The sequence below is a fragment of the Polyodon spathula genome, chromosome 6, assembly GCF_017654505.1.
Source record: "Polyodon spathula isolate WHYD16114869_AA chromosome 6, ASM1765450v1, whole genome shotgun sequence".
Lineage (NCBI taxonomy): Eukaryota > Metazoa > Chordata > Actinopteri > Acipenseriformes > Polyodontidae > Polyodon > Polyodon spathula.
This window is the reverse complement of record NC_054539.1, coordinates 41,235,418-41,256,631: the sequence shown is the minus strand read 5'-3', so window position 1 is coordinate 41,256,631 and position 21,214 is coordinate 41,235,418. Positions and strand designations below refer to the sequence as shown.

The following is a 21,214-nucleotide window of genomic DNA, read 5'->3' as shown; positions in this document are numbered from 1 at the left end:
TGTGATATACAATGCGGGCAAAAAATGCGACATCCCAAAGATGAATGCTTGCTGTAATGTAACGTGGTTTTCACACTGTGCTATGATAAACGAAATAATTGTAACCTAGTCAAACATCTCCATCAATGCATTTTTATTTAAAATCCCAATGGTTACATGTGTAGACTGTATTGGAATTGAACACAGTGCGACAGCTCTGTCGAACACGTTCAGGCACGTTTTAACATTGATTTTTTAAAGATATAAACTAGTTAAGTTATTAAGACCTGTGATAAACATGTTTTTACTCACCAGATGCAGTGATAAGGGCAGAATCACTAGGAAAACCCATAGGTAGAGATGACATGAGTTGTTAAATTTGTCTTGCTCCGGGTCATGGTACCAACCCCCTGTCAAGGATGCCCACACTCCCTGCCTTAGAGTTTGAAACACCTGAGAGCCCATGATTACAATTCTTTTCAGCTCTGATCAAATCCTAAATTGTACTCTTTGCAGATATTGCTGCCTAGGACGCTGCCATGGTACAGCGGCTTTTTTAATTTTTTTTTTTTTTTTTTTTTTTACCCAGCGTCCTCCGTAAGCATTCTGATAACGATGGGGTTACTCATCTCGGTCCGGTGCATTTTTTTCTCCTACTTCATAGGCAAAGCCGTGATGGTGCTGCTGCTGCATTAACTGAGCGAAATAGCAGCAGACACATCTGCGATTCCTGCGTCTGTTTGCTGTGCATACTGTCTTACTGGTAACATATGTTAAAATAAATAATTAAATACTTCACATGGAACTGCTATTGAATGCAAACTTCTCATAACTGCAAACCAGCCACCAGCTGTAAATATTTTGTAAAATAAATAAATACCTCCACTATTTGTTTTCAAACACACTTTCCCTTGAAAAAGGTATGTTGTTTTGAACTTTACCGAAAATGTTGGGAACTTGACTCACAACTGAGCGCGGCAATATATCTATCTATCTATATATATTATATATATATAATATATATATATATATAATATATATATATATATATATATATATATATATATAATATATATATATATTATATATATATATATATTATTCACTTAATCCCTGTATTACAGCTTGGCTGGAGTCACTACCATGATTTAAAAATGTGTATATATTAATATGTCCAAAACAAAGCACACATCCATCATGCATGTGATAAACACTGACAACAAATACAAATATTATTTTGTAAATATTTTGCTGAAGTTACTGAATTGTGCAGTTGCACCAATAACAATGCTACTCATTCTAATAAAAGATAAAAGCTTGGTAAGTACTATTTCAATGGAGAAAGCTACAGAGGGAATACATTCGCGCAGGAGGTGTGGCCTCTGGATTAGGGACCAAGTGTGTTATTGTCATTGGTTGTGTTATGTCTGTATCTGTCTGGTGTGTTTTCTGTGCTCACCTGCAAACTAGACACTGCAGTCCTGTAGTTATAGGTAGGTTAATTAGATTTAAAGCTTTGTTTACATGAAAAGAGCATGCTGAATACTGCAATATTCTGAGTATGTCAGTTCCTGTGTCACAGGTAATAAGACTTTATTGTGCAGCATGTAAAGCTTAGGTGGTGTCCTATTGCAAGTAACTTAAAAAGTGAACTTATGTCATTGTGGCAACTCCCGTGGTCTGCTATTGAGAGGCAAAGACTTTTTAAAGCCTCAGTAATTACACAACACTACTTTTTTTCTTTTTTTTTTTTGTTATTTCATTTATTGAATTTTAATTTCGTAGCAAAATAAACACAAATAAATCAGAACACTGCATCTTGAATAAATTAATATGGTTCTGAAAACACAGGAAATAAACGGTGAATAAGATACAAAAAAAAAAGGAAACAAAGAAAAAGAAAAAAGGAATTCATCACAATGCTTAGTGCGACCAGGCAGTGTAGAATGTCTCAGTGGATGTTAGTGTATTATCCTCTCTATCATGTCTCTATCAAGTCAAAAAGGCCGATGCATCACACTACCGTTTTCCCTTTGCAATGAAGTAAAGAGAAGTCTGTAGTAGGAGAATGTAGGTTTGGATCTCTCTGTGGATGAAATGGAGTCCATCCTCTTGAGTGCATTCCTCTGTCTGCCTCTCTTATTCCCATTTTGGATCATTTCATATTTCTAGTTGCCCCTTGATCCTGCCCCATTGGTTGTGCTTTTTTGTGTGGCATCCAGTGACATTCCCCTGTCCATGCTACAGACTCACTATATTCTGAATGTATTTTTCTAAATGTTATATTTATTGAGCTCACCACTTACAGGGATACTTTGTAACATCTGTATATTTCATTTCTTACCTGTCATAGTACATGCATTGTGTCTGCTTTGATCATAAACTCTTGCACTCACCTAGAGCTGTCTTTACCATTCTGCTCCCTCTTATCTCCAGACTATCATTTCTGCCCCTCAGTGGTGGAACGACCTACCCACGGATATCAGGACTGCTCAGTCCCTGACCACCTTCTGGCGCCTCCTCAGACACAACCGTTGGAGTGTTGAGTCTGATGTGACCTAACGTATCACTCACGAACCGATTTATCCGTGTTCCGCCGAGGCCGACGTCAGAGGTTGAAGTAACGTCGGGGGACTAATGATTTTGTAAGGGGATGGGGTCCAATCTAGTCCCACCTACCTAGAATCTCGGTAAGTGGGTTGGCTGATGACCTAATATACCGTGGGTTAACCGCACTGAACTGCTCCATATTTTGCTGTATTCTACTACTGCTCTCAACTATAACTTCTTCCTGTTTCTTGTATTTGATTTTACTGTTATAGGTATCCGTAGTCACTGGTGCTCTTATTTGAAATCGTTCTCATCCATTTATTGTACTTACTATGTGTTCTTAATGGACTTTACTCGTATAAGCAAATATTTTAACTATAAGTTAACTGCTGTTAGTTGCACTCGCTCTTAAATGTAATTATTTACGGTATTCTTTATTTTGCTCTTATTTGAATTTGATCTTATTTGCTACTTATTGTACTTTATAACTGCTCTTATCTGTATAACTGAGGAGCCTGTATAAACTAGAATAAAATGTGAATAAAACATTGACGGGTATTCGAGAATAGACTGCCATTAAGAAATAATAACACTAATAACTTAATAACTGAACTTAGATTTTTGGCACAATTAAGAAGAGAGACACGATTATTTTCATTAGTTATTACTTGGTAATAATAAATAAATATAATAATAATAATAATAATAATAATAATAAATAATAATAATAATAATAATAATAATAAGCCCAGTGATTCTGCTCCTAACAAAAATAACACTACTAAAAGCTGAAAAGGTTTTAGCTCTATAGGTTTTCAGCTATCTGTCCCATCTGTAACTCATTTTATATAGAATATTTCCATTTCCTCACAGCTGCCACAGTTTCAGAGAAACCCTGGTTAAATAACACAAGGAAAGGGGAATGTTTGATTCATCGATTGCTTGTATAATATCATGTAAGATGCCAGATGTACTTACATCCCAAATAGTTCGGCTAGAAAGGCAAATACAGTCATTTGGACTTCTGTGTGGTTGACTGCATCATCCTTATGCATCATCCTTATGCATCATCCTTATGCCAGTTTTTTTTTTTTTACTGCAAACATCTGTCTTGCAACACATCGAACCCATTGGGGGTTACATAGGCTACTAATGCTTAGGTATAGGGGACAATTGTGTCTGATACTGTCAGTGGGATTAATAATCAAAAGATACTGACAGTAATCTTGTAATGCTGCTGAAATCTGTTTTTGATAAGCAGAATTGGCTTCTGCCGGGGAAGCTGTGATATAAAGCCTGGACAGTTTTCACTTGCAGCTTTGAGCATGTACAAACAGACACTTCTGGCCTTTAGGTATGCAAATAGCTTGTTATTATTAAGCTAACATATCATAACACATAATTGGTACAAATCTGATAAACCTTAACAGGAACTGTTATTTACCAAAAAAAGTTGATACTAGCCCTACAAAAGAATCCAATTAGAAAAAAAAAATGGTTTCAAGAGAATCTTGTCCATAGTAGTATATAAAACAGGGAAGAAATTAAACAGTTTTATAGATGTCTAAGGTCTAATATCTTTCAGGGTTATCTCAGAGATACCAAAACTAATGTTGGAACTGAGGTTAATAATGACTACAGTACTGTTATTTGTTTCCAGTACTGTGTAGAATTGGTGCCAATTTGGAGATTGGTTGCAAACACATATTTTCACTTTCAAATTTGATATCTGGTACTAAACTAGATTAAATAAATATCTGTTAATAGGCCTTGCTTCTGATAGTCTTGTACTTTCATGGTCATTTCACCAGGATGGTGAAATTATCCACACCCCTTCAGAGCTTTCAGGAAGCTGCAGTTTAAGCGCTGCGGCACATTTTAAATAAAACACAAAATAAAAAAGGTTTAACAAAATAGAACACTGCCGTTCACAGCAAAAATAAAATGTTAAACAAAAAAGTCACAAGCGCAATAACCGGAACAAAATAACCAGCTCAAAGGCCAAAACAAAAGGTTTAAACAAAAAACAAGACTGTTCAGGCTGGGCAGAGCCTTCACTGAACTTTATCTGCCAAACACATCATCCCGCCCGCGCCCCCCGACACAGAGTAACAAACTACCACTCACCAACTCCCTTCACCAAACAAAAGCTTTTCTCCCTTTTTTTATACCATGTGGCTGGAGCCTAATTATCAATTATTCAATCAGCTCTAGCCACATTCTCACATATTGTTGTCAGGGATAGGAAATTAACTCCATCCCTGCCAACCAGCACCGAAACACCAAAAAGCAATATTTACAGGCAGGGCCCTGCCCTGCCACAGTACCCAACCAGCTTCATTCTGAGGTGATATGACCTAGGAAGTACATGTGTTTCCTGGAAGACAAGGTAAGCAAACTGAGAACCCTTTGCAGTATCCAATGACATACTTTAAAATAGATTGTTTGCAAAAATACAATGTTCGCATTGTAATTTTTTTCTTTTTGAGACCTATATAGCAACCTGACTTGCGATCCCTGTTGGAACAGGAAGAGGCAACCCTGGATAGCTGCAACTCTGTCATCTGATAGGTATGCACGCATTGTACTGGAGTCCAGCCGGAGCCCCAGGTACGTCATGCACTGTACCAGTGTAAGCAGACTCTTCTGCATTGTTGATGGTGAGGCCCAGCCTCGCCAGATGCTCTGTCACAACTACCATGTGGGCCACTGCTACCTCTCGCAACTGGGCACAGATCAACCAGTTGTCGAGAAGGTTTATTACTCTGATCCACTGTAGCCGCAGAGGGGCCAGGATAGTGTCCACACTCTTTGAAAACGTACAAGGAGCTAGGGAGAGGCCGAATGGCAGCACAGCAAACTCGTAAACGCTTCCCCGAAAAGAAAAGCAGAGATATTTCCTGTGCTCTGGACAAATGGGAACGTGAAAGTATGCATCCAGTAAGTCCACAGTGGTGAACCAGTCACCCGGCCAGATGGACTGAAGAATGTGACGGCGAGTCAGCATCTGGAACCTCCTTTCTTTTAAGAACCCATTGAGTTGCCTCAGGTCTAGGCCGCCATCATTTTTGGGTACCAGAAAATACCTCAAGTAGTACCCCTCTCCTTGGGGGTGGGGTTTACAGGTAAAATGGCTTGCTTGCACAGCAAGACGGCTACGTTCTTCTGGAGTACCGAGGCCTGGAGTGGGTCTGTCAGGAAAGTATTCATGATACCTCGAAAGGGAGGAGGTCCCAAGCAGAACTGAAGCATGTAACTGTTTTGCATGGTGGCGAGCACACAGGTGTCCGAGGTGCAATCATGCCAGTACTGCAAGCTGTTGTGCCGAAAAGGGGGTCTGAGGCCGCCATCCTGCGGAGGCTGTGGCAGGGCAGTTAATGGTGGCTGTCTAGGACGCTGGCCCTGGAAACGCCTCCTGGGACGCTGGTGTGTGGGATGGCCACATCCTGAGTTCCGGGTGGGTCTGGTTGTTTGCTGCTGGTGTGCCCTGTAGGTGATGCCTTAGGTCACCCAGCGGAGCCGTGGGGACTGGAACTGTTCTGATGACAGTCCATGTGTGAGGAGCTCGCCAGTGATTCAACCTGCCCCACGTGGAAGTGAGGGGAGGGAGCAACTCGGCCACCTGCCAAGATACCTCGCATTCTCGATGGGACCTCTGTAAGATCTCCTCCATGGCTGGCCCAAAGGTATCTCCTGGGGATATAGGTGCATCTAGTACCACAACCTTATCTGCATCAGAAACTCTGGCTTGTGACAGCCACAGCTGTCTACGAGCCACAATTAAGCTAGCCAGGCTCCGGCCAAGAGCTTCCCCTTGGAGACTGGAGATCTGCAGCAGCGTGCTGGACAGGAGATGCAGCTCCTTGGCCACCAGCTCAGGAAGCAGGGCCATGCGCAGTACACCTTCCATATAGGCCGTGAGCACACTCGCAGTGTTTGACAGGCGAGTTGCCTGTGCCTCTGCTTCATACGCCCACTTGAACCAGGGCTGCAATGTTGGAGTCTACTGGGGGGAATCTCACTAGGCCAAGCTTTTCCATGCCTTTAGAGAGGCAGCGGTGCGGCCTGTTTTAGGACGAAGCCGGACAATCCCAGGAGGAGTGTACTTCCACCATGAAATCTGGGAAGACCAGGAACTGTTGAGGGTGAGAAGCCATCGCCTGCTTCCGGAAAACGGACCGACATGGTTCTTCCACCGACGTCCAGGGGACCTGCAATAAGGCTGCAGTGCATCCCAGAAGTGCCAAAACTGAGCTAGACAACAGGGGAGCACTGGCTTCCGAGGCTTACTCGAAGCCAGGTTCTTCCTCAGCAGGAGGTTTGAGCTCCCCTCCTACCTGCATGTCAGAGGAGAAGGAGGCCCCATCCCCAGAGGCTGCTATAGAAAGTGTGTCCTCTTGCACCAGCTGGGATGCCTCTTCCCATCCACCCTGATCTCACCTGGGGGAGGGGGGATGTTTAGTAATTGGGGCTGCAATGGAGTTGGGACTGCAGCCAGAGCCGCAGGTGCCTATTTGGCCAAGAACTCCAGGACCTGGGCCTTCTTGACTTTGAGGTCCATAATGTCCCTCGCCTACATGGAACTCTTCACCCTTCTTGTCCATGGAGATGGGGAGGACTGCGCCTACGGGAGGCCTGCGCATTGGTGATGTCCAGAAGGGGGTCCTGGGACAGGTCACGGAGGAGGGACTCTTGGGCTCCAAGAGCCGCCGACTGTTCAGCCACTGAGGATGCGGAACTAACCCTCGTGGCCCTCTCCAACCTATTTTCCTTCACCTGGGGCTGAAAAGCTGCACAGATGCTGCAGGCCACGTCACTCTCAAGTGCCAAGGTGGCATGCTGGGCGCCCAGGCACCACGCACAGAGGGTATGTTTGTCCTCTTGCGGGATATTTGCATTGCAGGCCATGTAGGGGTGGAACCCTGACTTGCTTGACATGGGTCTGGTGTTCTGCATGTGTTGTGCACCAAACACCACTTGCACTGCACTCAAGCACTGATTAATAGTGCAACGATGTGCGCTCACCCACTAGCGCTGTAGCGGAGGGTACCATGCAGCACCGCGCGTTTGTGCACTAGTGCTGTAGCAGTGGACACCAAGCACCGTGTGCACCGCGTGCACCATGCGTACCGAGCACCACGCGCACCAAATACTGAGAGCACTATGTGCACTGTGTACTGTGCATCGCTGTTTCTGTGCATTGACGCTGTAGCACTGGGTACCATATGCTGTATGCAATAAGCACCTTGTTGTCGCGGTGGACAAGTTGAAGCAGACAGCAAAAAACCACATTAGAATAGATAGATAGGGGAGAGCACACTATTTGTTTACAAGGCCCGACTCACCTAGGTGGGCAGACCTACGCAGGCGGCGAGGTCTACTCAACAGCGAGGATGTGGCAAGGCTTAACCCTGTGCAGGAACTGTGCACTCTCAAGAAAGAAATAGACAATCACTCGCGGGTGACTGCACAGGCAGTCGCTCACACATGACAGACAGATAACAAAGAGTGGCCTATCATGCAAGCGAGGAGGCCGCTAAAAGACAAAAATGGCTTCCTCAGGATGACAGTTTTATTCCCTTGGACCAAGTGCACCGTCCCAAGAAGGGGTCTATCGGCAGTTCTGGTATAGAGAGTTCAGCCGCGATACCTACCCAATGGGCAGGCATATCCCATACATAATGTCTTTGGTGGTTGTCTTCGAATTTGTTGGTGGTTGTCTTCGAATTGAAAGGGAACTGAAATTTTACTTTAAACACTTCAAATAAAACAAACGTAAAAAAACTTCCCATTTTGGTTCTCATTTATTACATTCCACATAACAAAAAGTTGCAACAAAAATATATAATATATAAAATCTATATAAAAATCACTAAACATTTCCAGCAGGTTGGGCACTGTTTAACTGAGGCATTTCAGATGATTTGTTTGCCTTTTTTTATGTCCCATGAGATTCTGACTGTCTCGAAAGCAGCACAAAGTGTTTTTGATCCAGATGGCCTTCCATCTAGATCACTATGTGGGGGTGTGCATAATCTGGTTTGTTTACTTTTTGCTGTCTGAAATGTTTAAATAGAGACTCAAGAGCTGCTGTGTTGATCCTGTGTTTTTTAATATATGTTCTAAAATATATTAATCCCCAACTTCTGGTGAGGCGGTAAATAAGTGCAAGGTATTTTTGTCATTTCTAGCAAATACAATGATCTGATTTTTGTATCCGAATTGATAAGTTGCTGAATTAGACCTTTTTAATTGTTTCAGCTCTTAACAGTTGCATATTTCAAGTTAGCTATAACGTGTTAAGTAACTTGAACTCTGCAACTGTTTAAGAGCTGTAAACAATTAAAAAAATGTAGAATTAAACAAATTATGAAGGGTCTAGTTAAGTAATTGAGAGCTCAGTTGGAATGCAAACCAACAAACACAGTGGGTCCCCAGGACCAGTGCTGGAAAATCTGTTAATGTTGTAAATTAATACGTCGTGTGAAGGGTGTCTCTTATTGTGTAAGAGATGTCATCTCGTGCAGTTTGGGCGAGAGGACCACGAAGCGATCTGACTGCACAAGCTGCACGAAATGATGATGAATTTGAAAAAGCCTTAGCTGTACAGCTTTTTTTTTAAAAAATCTGGCTGTGAGTAGATTCGTATAATAGTGATATTGGGACTCTTAAGACCACCTTGTGATTTTGGTCTGTAATGCAGATGTTTGAGCGACATATTCACTTAAGTGATTACTTATCCAAATTAAAAAAGGTCGAAGTTAATAACATGGTTTTACATTTTGCTATGTTTTTATTTAGAGCGGTTTATTTTTAAAACAACGATCCTTTTATGCACGTGATGACATACACAATATAAGAGGTATAGGAAAGTTTGGAAATGCTGCTCTGTGGTTGGCTGATTTCTCAATGTGATTTATAATTATAATATGTTTCAAATACAAGCCTATGGGATGTAATTGTGTTACGCAGATGAATTCTGTTTAAATGTTTGAAAATATCTACTTTCAAGTATATCTGTTGACTAAGGCTACAGCCTATATTCATTTAGATGTTTTCGTATACAGTAGCCGTATTTCAGTAACTGGCGGTTTGTATTTTGCTTTACTTTATAATTCAATAACTTTGTCCAAACCAAGCAGATACTACATTAAACAAAATATTGTATAGAAGATTCCCGATTTAGGTTACACACGTATAAGAACAGTGTAATTGGGTTTTAAAAGGTAACTCCTCCCCTGTTGTTTTACACGAAGATTACTGGTCACGTGTTCTTGTGGAGCCCAATCACTCACTCACTATTCCCCTTTGCTTGGGCTCAGACAGGTTAGAGTCCGGGAGTGATGGCGGCTTTGTAGGGATTGTTTTGAGTTGGGGATATATTACAAAATTTTACTGTGGCACTTGGATAATACACATATGGAGGTTTTTCAATTGGACCCTGTCAGGTTGAAAGAATTAAGCCACAGACGAATGAATGCCCTGAGAAAAAAATTGTTTGAAAGGAATGCATTAACTTTGCAGGTGCCAAACGCTATTACTACAAGAGTAGCAGACGAAGAGGTGAGGACTAAATCATTTTTAATTTTAGTGTAACCAGATTGGGACTTGAATGACGGTGTTGTTCGAATGCATACTCGATGGATTCTGTAGCACCATAACTGGAAAGAAAACACGCTATAAGATAAATGAGATAGAACATTTTTTCCCCCTCTCTAAAACACTGCCTTGTCTCACGTCAGCACCTGACTACACTGCTCGCTTTTGTGGTATATCCTTTTTTTCGTGTTTGTTTATTAGTATTGTTAGTAATTTGTTATTTATCGGAAACATGTGGTATCATCTCTTTGCTTGTTAGGAATTGTGTTTGTTTTGTTTCCAAGAATGAAGTCGACATGCACCACAGAAAATAATTTACATTGTTTATAAACTAATTATGATGACTGCCATTGCCACCTGACTGCACAAAACGGAGCAACACAAAGAAATGCGTGATAAATAAAAAAGTGAAAAAATTGTTTTTTCATTCATGTCATTCAGTTCATATTTTGACAGCATTAATTTCTATGATATTCGTGACGCTGAATTTTGGAGTTACAGTATCTCGGTGCCTTAGTTTCCATATGCCAGTCTGAATGGATGTCATTTTGCAAACATCAAGGACTGAAGTAAATGCGAAGTTTTGTTTACCTTCTGATTCACTGTGATATGGTCATTTGAGGCTGGTAGTGGTATTTTGGATACACAACTCAGCCCCCTATGGTAAGGCTACAGCCCAGAGATGTCTCACTCGCAGGCCGGTTTCCAAAACGGTGAAAGACGGCTGAGCAGCAATAATGACAGTCCTTGGAATGGGTCCCCCACCTACAGCCCTCTGGCTCACTCTGCTTCTGCCTGCTCGAATCCGTTGTGGACTGCGGTGTTTGATTACGAAGCAAGCGGGGAGGATGAACTTAGTCTGCGGCAGGGGGATGTGGTCGAGGTGCTTTCAAAGGACGCTTCCATCTCTGGTGATGAAGGCTGGTGGACTGGCAAAATCAACCATCGGGTCGGGATATTCCCCTCCAATTATGTTTCCTACAAAACTGCAAAGTACCATAGAGTGCAGCCCTCTAGCAGTGTTGTGGGAGTGGAGCATGGTGGCAGGAGCTCCCCGGTAGAGATCAGTTTTAGCGAGCTAACTCTGGAAGAGATCATTGGGGTCGGAGGGTTTGGCAAAGTGTACAGGGGAACGTGGATTGAGCAGGAGGTAGCCGTAAAGGCAGCAAGATATGACCCCGACGAGGACATCACTGCCACAGCGGCGAGCGTGAAACAGGAGGCAAAGCTGTTTTCAATGCTGCAACATCCCAATATCATTCAACTCGAAGGGGTTTGTCTTCAGGAACCCAATCTGTGCCTTGTAATGGAATACGCCCGAGGAGGGACCTTAAATCGGGCATTGGCTGGGCGTAGAATTCCACCCCATATCCTTGTTAACTGGGCTGTGCAGATAGCCAGGGGCATGCACTACCTGCATGAAGAGTCCGTTGTGCCTATCATTCACCGGGACCTCAAATCCAGCAATAGTAAGTATATTCTGAACTGTATTTTTACTTTAAACTATAAATGAGTGTTATTGTGATCAGTAGATCCACAGGTACCTTTTCATCCTTTATGATGGTTAAGATTATAGCTTCAGATGTAATTTTAATGATGCATCAACCTACTGTTCCTTTTCTGTTTAAAATCAGTTATATTTAGAATAGTTCTATGGCTCCAGTCCCAATAGCTGAGATTTCCCCAATCCAGAAAACTGTGAATATGTGACTGTAAAGGGGTACCCATTAAAGTCACAGCCCCACTTAAAGGAAATAGAAAATTGGAGACAATTTTCAGTTAGTTGGTAAGGCACAATGCCTTGAAGATGAACAAAACAGAACAATTGAGCGTGAAAACATTAACATTAGACTTAAAGCTATTTATTCTTAGTGCTGTTGGAGTTGCTTTGCTGGTTCCAAACACATTATAACAAGGGTTTTGCTGTTATTAAGGTGCTCTAGAAAAGCACTAGCCCTGGCAATGTGAGCATCCCCAATGTGAGCCTCCTGTTTTTTAAATCGTATCCCGTTTTTAATCTTATGCTTCCACATCCATGTAGATTACTACAGCAGCATTGCAAAACCAGTTCTGTCAGTTGAGCGCAGTTCAGATAAATCAAGGTACAATATACTGCAATAGACGCAGTGTATGAATTGCTTGTCAATACTATAATAGTAATATTGCCAATGTTACCTATTGGATCACTATAGGATTTCTAGAGAGTTTAAACTTTTAACAGCCGCTCGCTCCTCTGTCTAGATGTCCTGTTTTGTGTCTTGACCAAGAGTCCACATTTTCCTTTGATCTTGGGTAAGGGGCTGTACAATTAGTAACGGTCAGACTATAATAAAACAAAAGTAAAGCAATAAACATGATTACTATGCTGTAGATGAAAGAGCTTTTGTAATTAATATATGTTGGTTTGAACAAGATACCTGGCACTGATCAGTTCAAATCCCTCAAGATTTCTTTACCTTATCAATGTACAAGCTAAATACAGGGCCCTCCAATTGAAATTAGCGTTCCAGTTAAGCTTTTCTGATACTGATAAACGTGCCTTTTCACTGAGAAAGGGTATATTAATTGTGATCACAGATTATTATTATTATTATTATTATTATTATAATTTAATTGGACAGTTATTTTTTTGGCTGGGCAATCTGAACTTTATTTCTCAACATCCCCTGCTGAGAGAATGCGTGCGAGAAGGCTTCCCGAGTCAGTTTGTATCTGGTTTGTTGTTGTTACGCAGGCACGTCTTACAATTTATACAACGTCCAGAACGAACCTGTGTCCGCTGCCAGCTTGAAAATATGTCTGTATTTACTACAGTCAAAATAGACTTTGTTCATAAAAATCTGTTGGTGAAAAGGGAGTTTTTATGTTTAAGTTGGATGTACAAAGTTAATTTAAACGGAGTTGACTGTGCAGTGCAACATTTATTTTTCACGATTCCTTCTTTTGACCTGGCATGGTTTCAGTCGAGTAAATGCATTTTACTAGTGTCACAAGCAGCGACTATAACGTTTTATTTTGTTGATGTTAGTACTGTTAATATTACGTTACTGTTAAAGTTGTTTACCGATTTGTACTAGTTTATGTTGTGGAACATGGGCAGGAGAGTTGTTTTCACCAGTGTTTACCTTTTTCATGTTCCTGAAAAGTGTTTTCTTTTTTAATGCCCAAAACCTGGAAGCCCTAAATATAACGTAAAAAATAAATAAAATAAAGATTGTTTGTAAGGAGCCGTAAGTGTTGTATACGGTATGTTTGCATTAAAGACAAAAAAAAAATGTTCTGTGAAAATGTGTTACATTTACAGAAATAAAGACGCTATTAAAATGACCAAATTCGCATTGGGCTTATGTTATTTTAGTTTCTATTGATTTTATTATGTATTATTATGCAGGACAGCCAGCACTAGGAATTGATTTCGACGATATTAAAAAGGTGCAGGGACGTGAATTAGTTGGCCAATTAGTTCAATTAATGGCCAAAAATTAATGCCAAAAATTTTAAAAATTAGCTACGATATATATATATATATATATATATATATATATATATATATATATATATATATATATATATATATATATATATATATAATATACACTTTTTTGTGAAGCATATATTTACCTTTTATGATCTTACCAAAAAATGCAGCCCTGTCTATTATCATATGCAGATTACATGCTTAACTGGTAGCCTGCATATGCTTGCTTTATACTGTTGTATAAAACTCTGGCGTCTGCCCTGCCTTAGGACTACTGATTTTCTGTTTTTGGGAATAGAAAATTCAGTCTTTCAAAAATGGCCAATTGTTTTATCCAACCCCCCCCAACACACACACAGGTTTTATAACTGTATTAATAATTAAACATGGCACTTGATCGTAAATATAATGTTGATAATTAAAATAATAAATAAGCGTTACCACCATTTTAAATTTTTGTTATTAAAGCCACTCTTTTTTGCCGTAATAGTAAGTAAAGCTCCTGAAGACACTTCAGACCTTTCGTAATATTTGTTGTTATCACTTGGCTCATTGCTGGCATTAAAAAAAAAAAAAAAAAAAAAAAAAAAAGCAGGAAAACCTAAGATTTATATTACAACAACAATATCCACACTGTTGTGAGAATCATATTTACAGTATTCCACAAACGGTGTTGTTCAGTCTACAAATTAGTGTTTTGAAAAGACCAATTTATGTTCTTGGTGACATCACAATATGACCTAGTTTAGTAACAGTCCAGCAATGTCATGTGAGAGTAATCCTATGTACAATACACCACATATTAAGTTTAGTGTTTTACTGGCATTACAATAGCAGGATAAACATGAAACACTAATTTTAAAAAAGGTGTGTTGACTGACTCGTTGCTCTTGACAAGTTCTCTGTTGTGTAGCACCCGATTTGTAATTTAAATAGCACTCCTTTTAATATAAACTCATTTAATCCCCCCCAGTTGTTCCTTGCTGCCTTCTTACTTGCTAAATTTAACGAGAGGTGTGTGTCTTCAGACAGAATGTCTTTCTGAAACAAACAGTGTTTATGTAATGACTACATCCTTTAGACAGTAAGTGATCCATTTCCTTTTAAGAATATAGAGCTAGAAAAATAGCTTTTGAGCTTGTTTCTTCATCAGGTAATATAATTTAATTAAGAAAGGCCAGGGTTTAATATTGCTAATTATAGGTTTATTAAAGCCAGGTAGCATGGATATAAGTAAACTAAACAATAATTAAACAGAATTAATTTTACTTAACATATCACAAAACTAAACAGAATTTATTATTAAATTAAATAAAACAAAGTGGGAAATGTACCATTTGCATGAACCTGTTGAACAGCTTGGATTCCAGCGAGATGGTTTCTTTGCTTTTCCTCCAGGATAAGTCACACATAGACCACCTTATTTTCTGAATCTGAGACATCGGTGGATCCATCCACTGTAAATGAAAACTAATTACTCTAAGATTTTATGTTTTGAGTTCATTTTGCATGTGTGCAACAATGGTGCCGATCATTTCAGCTATTTGTTTTTGTCGTTTTGCATAGGTAGCATTAACATTCACTCCATTAATTTTTTGTACCTCCAGCACTGGGTGATACTTTTTAAAAAGGAGCTCTTCTTTTTAAACAAAATGAGTGTTGTTCATTTTTATGCACATATCCTCTTCCCATGCTTTGTTGCGATTTGATTTAGTTTGACAAAAACACATGGACATTCTGCACTCTGTAGGTCGTGTTTGCTTTCCTAAAATATACTGCTGAGCCTTTGCATGCCTTGTGCTACTGTTATGTTTAATTAGTGATTCCCAGCAATGTGTGGCCCTACTTGCCCTACAGTACCTGCAATGCATTAGCCGTGATTGTGTTTTTTTTTTTTTTTTAAATTTGGAATTGCCATTTATTTTCTCCCAATTTGGAATGCCCAATTATTCAACCCGGCTCACCATTGCAACCCCCGCACTAACTCGGGAGAAACGAAGACCAGCACTGGCATCCTCTGAAACTTGTGCCGTCAGCTATCTGCTTTTTTCACACTGCAAGCCCACTGTGAAGCCATTACAGAACTACAGCGTTGTTCTGAATTGCATACAGACAGGCCTGCAGACGCCCAGATGACCTAAACCCTCCCTGCCCAGGCAGCTCGACCAATTCTGCGCCAACCCCTGGGAACTCCACGCCATGGTTGGCAGTGGCATAGCTTGAATTTGAACTGGTGATCTCCAAGCTATAGGGCGCATCCTGCACTCTGGGCAGAGTGCCTTTACTGGATGCGCCACTCGGTTGCCCCCATTAGCCCTGGTTTTTGAACTAATGGCACCATGAACCGTGAACTGCATTATATCACTTAAATTATTGTTTTGGAGGCGTGGGTCACGGCTGACAGTGACTAAATAAATACAGTACCTGTAAATAATAAACCGTGAAATCGAAAACTGCAATCCCTGTATCCGTCTGTCTTCATTCTCACAAAATATTACACTGGTGTTAGGATGGGATGCAGGTACCCCGACATGCACGTGGAAGCCTGTAGCCTGGTGAGCAAGTCTGAGGGCGGGCTTGAGGTAGGAAGGGGAGAGTGTAGCATGAACAGGTGGGCCCGATATCTGCTAGTGCAAGGGAGCCCGGCTGTCTTGTACAGCGGTATTGGCGCTATGCTTAAAAGCGGGAAGTCCCCGGTTAGCGTCCTTCAACGGCCTTCAAAATCTCAGTATACACACGTGGAATGTGATGTGTAGCAGTTCTGGTTTCTTATTAAGTTTAAATGTCCTTGACATGTGTGATGAAGCTGTGCAAGTCAAAGCCACATTTTTCCCCAAGTTAGCTGGTACTTTCCGAACGTTTGGGCAGTTGCTGTGCTGACGGAAATAGTATCTGCAGAAGGTATGAACATAACATCAGCACAAAACAAGCAAGGTTTATTCACCTTGAAATCATAAAAAGAAAAGAAAATGGACATTTCCATCAATGCGTTCCATAAGTTTACAAACTAAAGCATCACCTTTTCTGTGAAATATTTACTATTAAGATTGTCAGTGTTAGTCAGTGTTTTAGCCGAGGACAGTACTGTCGCACAAAGTCACCAATAGTACATACCTTTCTGCATAAACAGTGGCTGTAAAGCAAAGCACAGCGCTCTGACAAACTCATTAATGCAGTCGTTGTAAGCTGTCTTTTTATTAAGGTTTGTGAAGTGACAGAGAACCATATTTGAATGCTATTTGATCCTCTGATGTGTAAGTGTCTGCTTTAGGATACAGTTTAGGGCTACTTATTAGAATGTTGGAGTCAAAATAAAACAGCATTTTCATCAACATATTGTCTGTTTCCTAGAAAATAGTACCAGGAAAATAGAGTAATAGACACAAATTGGGTATAAATCAGTAAAAACGAACATCAAGATAAAAAACAAATCCTGAAATTGTTCGGTAAAATTCGGAATAAACCAGAAACGCAGAACAATACTCGTATATTTCAGTTAGTTACCTGTGGTCAACTTGACAGTGTGACAGACCGGCTTGCTACTTTCGCAAGCCTGACACATTTAGTCACTGAACACTAAAAAACCTACAGTATAGTTTTAACATTGTACTGTAGCCTACTTCCTACTGAACCAATCCAAGCAGAAAAGCAGTAACAATTTTTTTGGAGTAGAGCAGAAAAAATGGAATGTTTATTTGATCTGGTTAATTGTGCTATGTTTAAATATGTTTAGTACTGTACTAAAATATATCGTCAGACTACAGAGGCCACATGTCGCTAGAGTAAAAGCTGTTGAAATTAATATATTAATAACGTTAGTTAATGTTCTTTTTTCCTCCGTGCATCCATGAGCAGAAAATTGTGATTCCAAAGTAAAGAGGGCAGCAGCCTTATCATATACACCTATCAGTCATGGCTGTGACACGGACAGGTGGGAGACAGAGTGTGTGACTCTCCCTCTCTGACTGGCTGAGAGGCGGGTCTTGGGGGATTGCTAGCCCTAAAAAGTTCTGCGGTTCACTCAGCTCTGCCCCTGAAGGACAAAATTACGAACAAGCGGGAAAGAATGAGAAATAAACAAAAAGAAAAAGTTTATAGAGATCAGGGAATCCTTGAGCAGACCCCGAACGTGTACTGGTAGAGGGAACCACATAGTGTAGGACGTAGACCCGGGCCGTACAGTTAGTGATGGTTGGGGAAGTCCAGTAAAGTGCAGCAACTTTTTGTAGTTTTGATTAGAAGTATTTTGTTTTCCCTTTGTACCTTCTGTTTTGGATTATTATTTTTAGCACTTGACTGCCTACCTGAATTGGTAAACCCGTGGTCCTGTTTACTGTTGGCATTTTAAGCCACAGACATCAGCGCCTTCTGCGGGCTGAAAATAATTAAAAGAAAATCAAACCAGGCACCTGTGCGGTGTTTCAAGTACACCTTTCTGTCTCCCGTGTGTCTGTGAAATACCCACCACCCTTCCACAGTCCTATACAAGACTGAAATTAAAATAAACACATCTCCTACAGCCACTACAACCGTGACAGCTATATGTAGATTTAAATATAATTAAAAAAAACTTTATGGCAAGGGCAGCTCAAAAATCACATCAGAAAATCCCACGTAGTCAGAGAACTCGTGCCAGTGCTGCTGGTGGTTGTAAAAAAAATGAGGCTACCGGAATATAAAAATAAATAAACAAAATGATTAACGCTCAGAGGGTTGTTTGTGTGTTAATTTCATTTACAATTCATTATGTTTAAATTTGCGTGTAAAGCAACATTTTATTTAAGTTTGCAAGCTTGTACATGAGTTTGGATTTTAAAAACAACTTAGAACTTTAGCGAAATATGGCTTTTGCCAGTTCTTTTTGGTTTTCTAAAACAGGGGTTCTCGGCCTTTTTTTTTTTTTTTTTTCCCCCTCACACTCCACTGTAGCGTTATGTTTTTACTTGCCACCGCCCCCCACCCCCATCCTGAAAAAAATAGCAACAGTGGCCGTTCTTTTATAAAAATTGATTATCTGCACTGCTTGCTGCATAACAGACTTCAATAGTTCTGGCATTTTCTTTGCGACTAACGCTTCTCTGTGTGTCATGCAGTGTGTCCATTTAGCATGGGGGGCCACTTGCTGAACTTGGGTGACTAAACCATCTGCTTCCCTTTCATGGCACACCCCCCCACTCCAGCAGCCGGTTGGCTTTGGCCTCCAGAGTGGTGTGCATTTACAGCAGAAAGCACACAGAGTACCCCCCCTTTTTCAGTTAGGGAATTACCTGGGCCCTACAGAAACTGTTCTTACTCCCATTGGTGTGTAATGTATCGATGTGAATCATCGTCTTCTGTCAGGATTAGTTAGTGACACTCACAGTAGACCCTGAGAACTCCCCAAGCTTGGTCTTACAATAAATGTCTGAAAATTTTTATTGCCCGACATTCCTGTGGCATGACCAAATTTCGGTGGGGTAATGTAAAAGAAAATTGCTTAAGTGCCCAAGTCAGGCACCTACAATTTTTCAATGTCCTAAAATAAAAGCAAGTGATTACTTTATTACAGATTTAAACTTCCATATTTGCTCCCACATCACTTTTTTTTTTTTTTTTTTTTTTTTTACCTATATCACTTCCAGTCAAGTGCTGTAGTATTGCGTACCAGTGCACCTGTGCGAACAGCAGAAAATGTGATGTCCGAGTGTTTTGAGCTGGTATTGGTTAAGCTGTTCTGGTGTCGGAGGGATAACGTATCGTATTTGCAATGGATTACCAAAACCTGGGGGAAATAACAAAACGTGTTTAATCAGAGATTCAGCAAATTGAGCATTTTTTTTTTAAGTTTCTTTTAAAATGCTATTTTATGTCATTGAGCACACCATTGTTAAACTATTTTGGCAGTTTTTGTTTTTCTCCCCCATCACTTTGTTTACATGATAGTATACTGGATGTATGCATAGATAAAGAACATGGCAACTAAGAGGATGTAGCAGTGGAACGTTGCATGTTTGAGACACACAGCAGGACATGCAGTCCAGAAGGCCTCTATCAGTGTGGAATCACCAGCAGCAGAAAAGTTTTTTTTCAGTTTCATGCTTGGGCTTGTAAAATTTAGAGCTACATGCCCGACTGGGCATGTGAAGACATTGCGAATATTCTAAACCTGCATAGTAATATTACTGTGAAGTTGCTAATCTCGATTTAGTTAGCTAGTACTGCGTTCATCAAGCCTCCTTCCACTAATACAGGGCTGTTATACTTTTTATAATTGTTTTCTGTTGATGTTACTTTCTTAGTCTTTTGTGCTCTCCCTTTTGTAGTTGACTGATAAGCTCCCTAAAAATGTAAAAACCAAAAAAAAAAAAAAAAAAAAAAGCCAAAAAGATATGTTTACATTTTAAAACTGTGCCAATACTGCACTAATGCAAATAAAGAAATGATGTGTTCTTTATTGATCACCTTGCTACAGCAATATAAAGCATCTGAATTCTCTCCAAACATAGAAAATTTAAATTGACACATAAATAAATTGGTAGGTTAGGTAAAGGCATTGCTATGATCCATTCTGTAGCTACTGCATGTATTCAGAATTTAATACTGAGACACCGGGAACCAACGAAGTACAAGAAGCTTGATAACATGCAAACTCAAGCTGTGCAGAAAAATTGCTATGCGTATTCTTTGTGAATAAACTTAATTATCTACGACGTCATTCATATTTTGTATCTGCAGTGCTGCATATAACAGTGTTACCCCATGTACTGAAAACTTGTTACTGGTATGCACAGATACTTCTGTGTAAGATTGCCGAGTCTGTGGTTACTCGCAGCCATCCTGAAGAAAATATGCACGACTATGGCGGGAATTGCATACAAGACCTGAACTCCCAAGTTTATACTACCTGAGACCACCCTATAACGTTCAAATGGATCAGTCCAAAGCTTAATGTATGTGTTATGCATAAGGGTTATATATAAAAAATAAATGTCATGATACATTTTATTTGCAACAGTATTTTTATACCGTAATTAAATTAAGGTAATAACAATAATTCCGGTATATTGTCTAACCCTAATTTTCTGTATGTTTGTTTGCCCAGCATCTGTGTTTCTAGTAATGAAATACTACCTTTGTTGACACACAAAGATCTGTTTCCAGCATTCGCTGATTCTTTCACAGGAATGCATTGTTGCATGTCATAGGCAATCATTAAAACACCTGATTTACCCGATGTGTCTATGAAGGCTTGCCTGATTACCAAGGTACTGCGTGTGGTTTGCAAGTGATACTCCTGTAAATGTAAAGATTTAGACTACCCGTACATAAATATTTGTACTCCAATCTGAATGTAAAATGTAATCTTGCTGCCAAAAGCATTTTCACATTACAGTAATCACCTGTTAAATGCACTTTCCATTTTAGACCAAAACGTTTCGAAGTGCTGCGTGCAGTTAGTGTACGAAAGCATTGAGCTGCAGTGACCTATAATCTACAGTCAATCTCCATGCTCTTTACCAACATTTTTTTGCTTTCCAAGTTAAGTAAATTCAGCACAAGTCCCAGTGTTGCAGCAGGGTACAAAATGAAGAAGCTACTTCTCAAAGAGAAGCCAGTTGCTAGAAGGAC

General features: G+C 40.1%; 2 protein-coding genes across 2 annotated transcripts in view; one reads left to right on the top strand and one right to left on the bottom strand.

Annotated features, from left to right (window-relative positions):
* LOC121317676 (pecanex-like protein 2) overlaps positions 1–510 on the bottom strand; it is a 2,670-nt gene extending 2,160 nt beyond the window's left edge. Inside the window, exon 1 of the mRNA XM_041253837.1 lies at positions 292–510. Within this exon, the coding sequence (XP_041109771.1) occupies positions 292–444 (153 nt within the window). The 5' untranslated portion in view covers positions 445–510. The remainder of the gene's footprint in view (positions 1–291) is intronic.
* Positions 511–9,870: 9,360 nt separating this feature from the next.
* LOC121317191 (mitogen-activated protein kinase kinase kinase 21-like) overlaps positions 9,871–21,214 on the top strand; it is a 51,312-nt gene continuing 39,968 nt past the window's right edge. Inside the window, exon 1 of the mRNA XM_041252857.1 lies at positions 9,871–11,597. Within this exon, the coding sequence (XP_041108791.1) occupies positions 10,811–11,597 (787 nt within the window). The 5' untranslated portion in view covers positions 9,871–10,810. The remainder of the gene's footprint in view (positions 11,598–21,214) is intronic.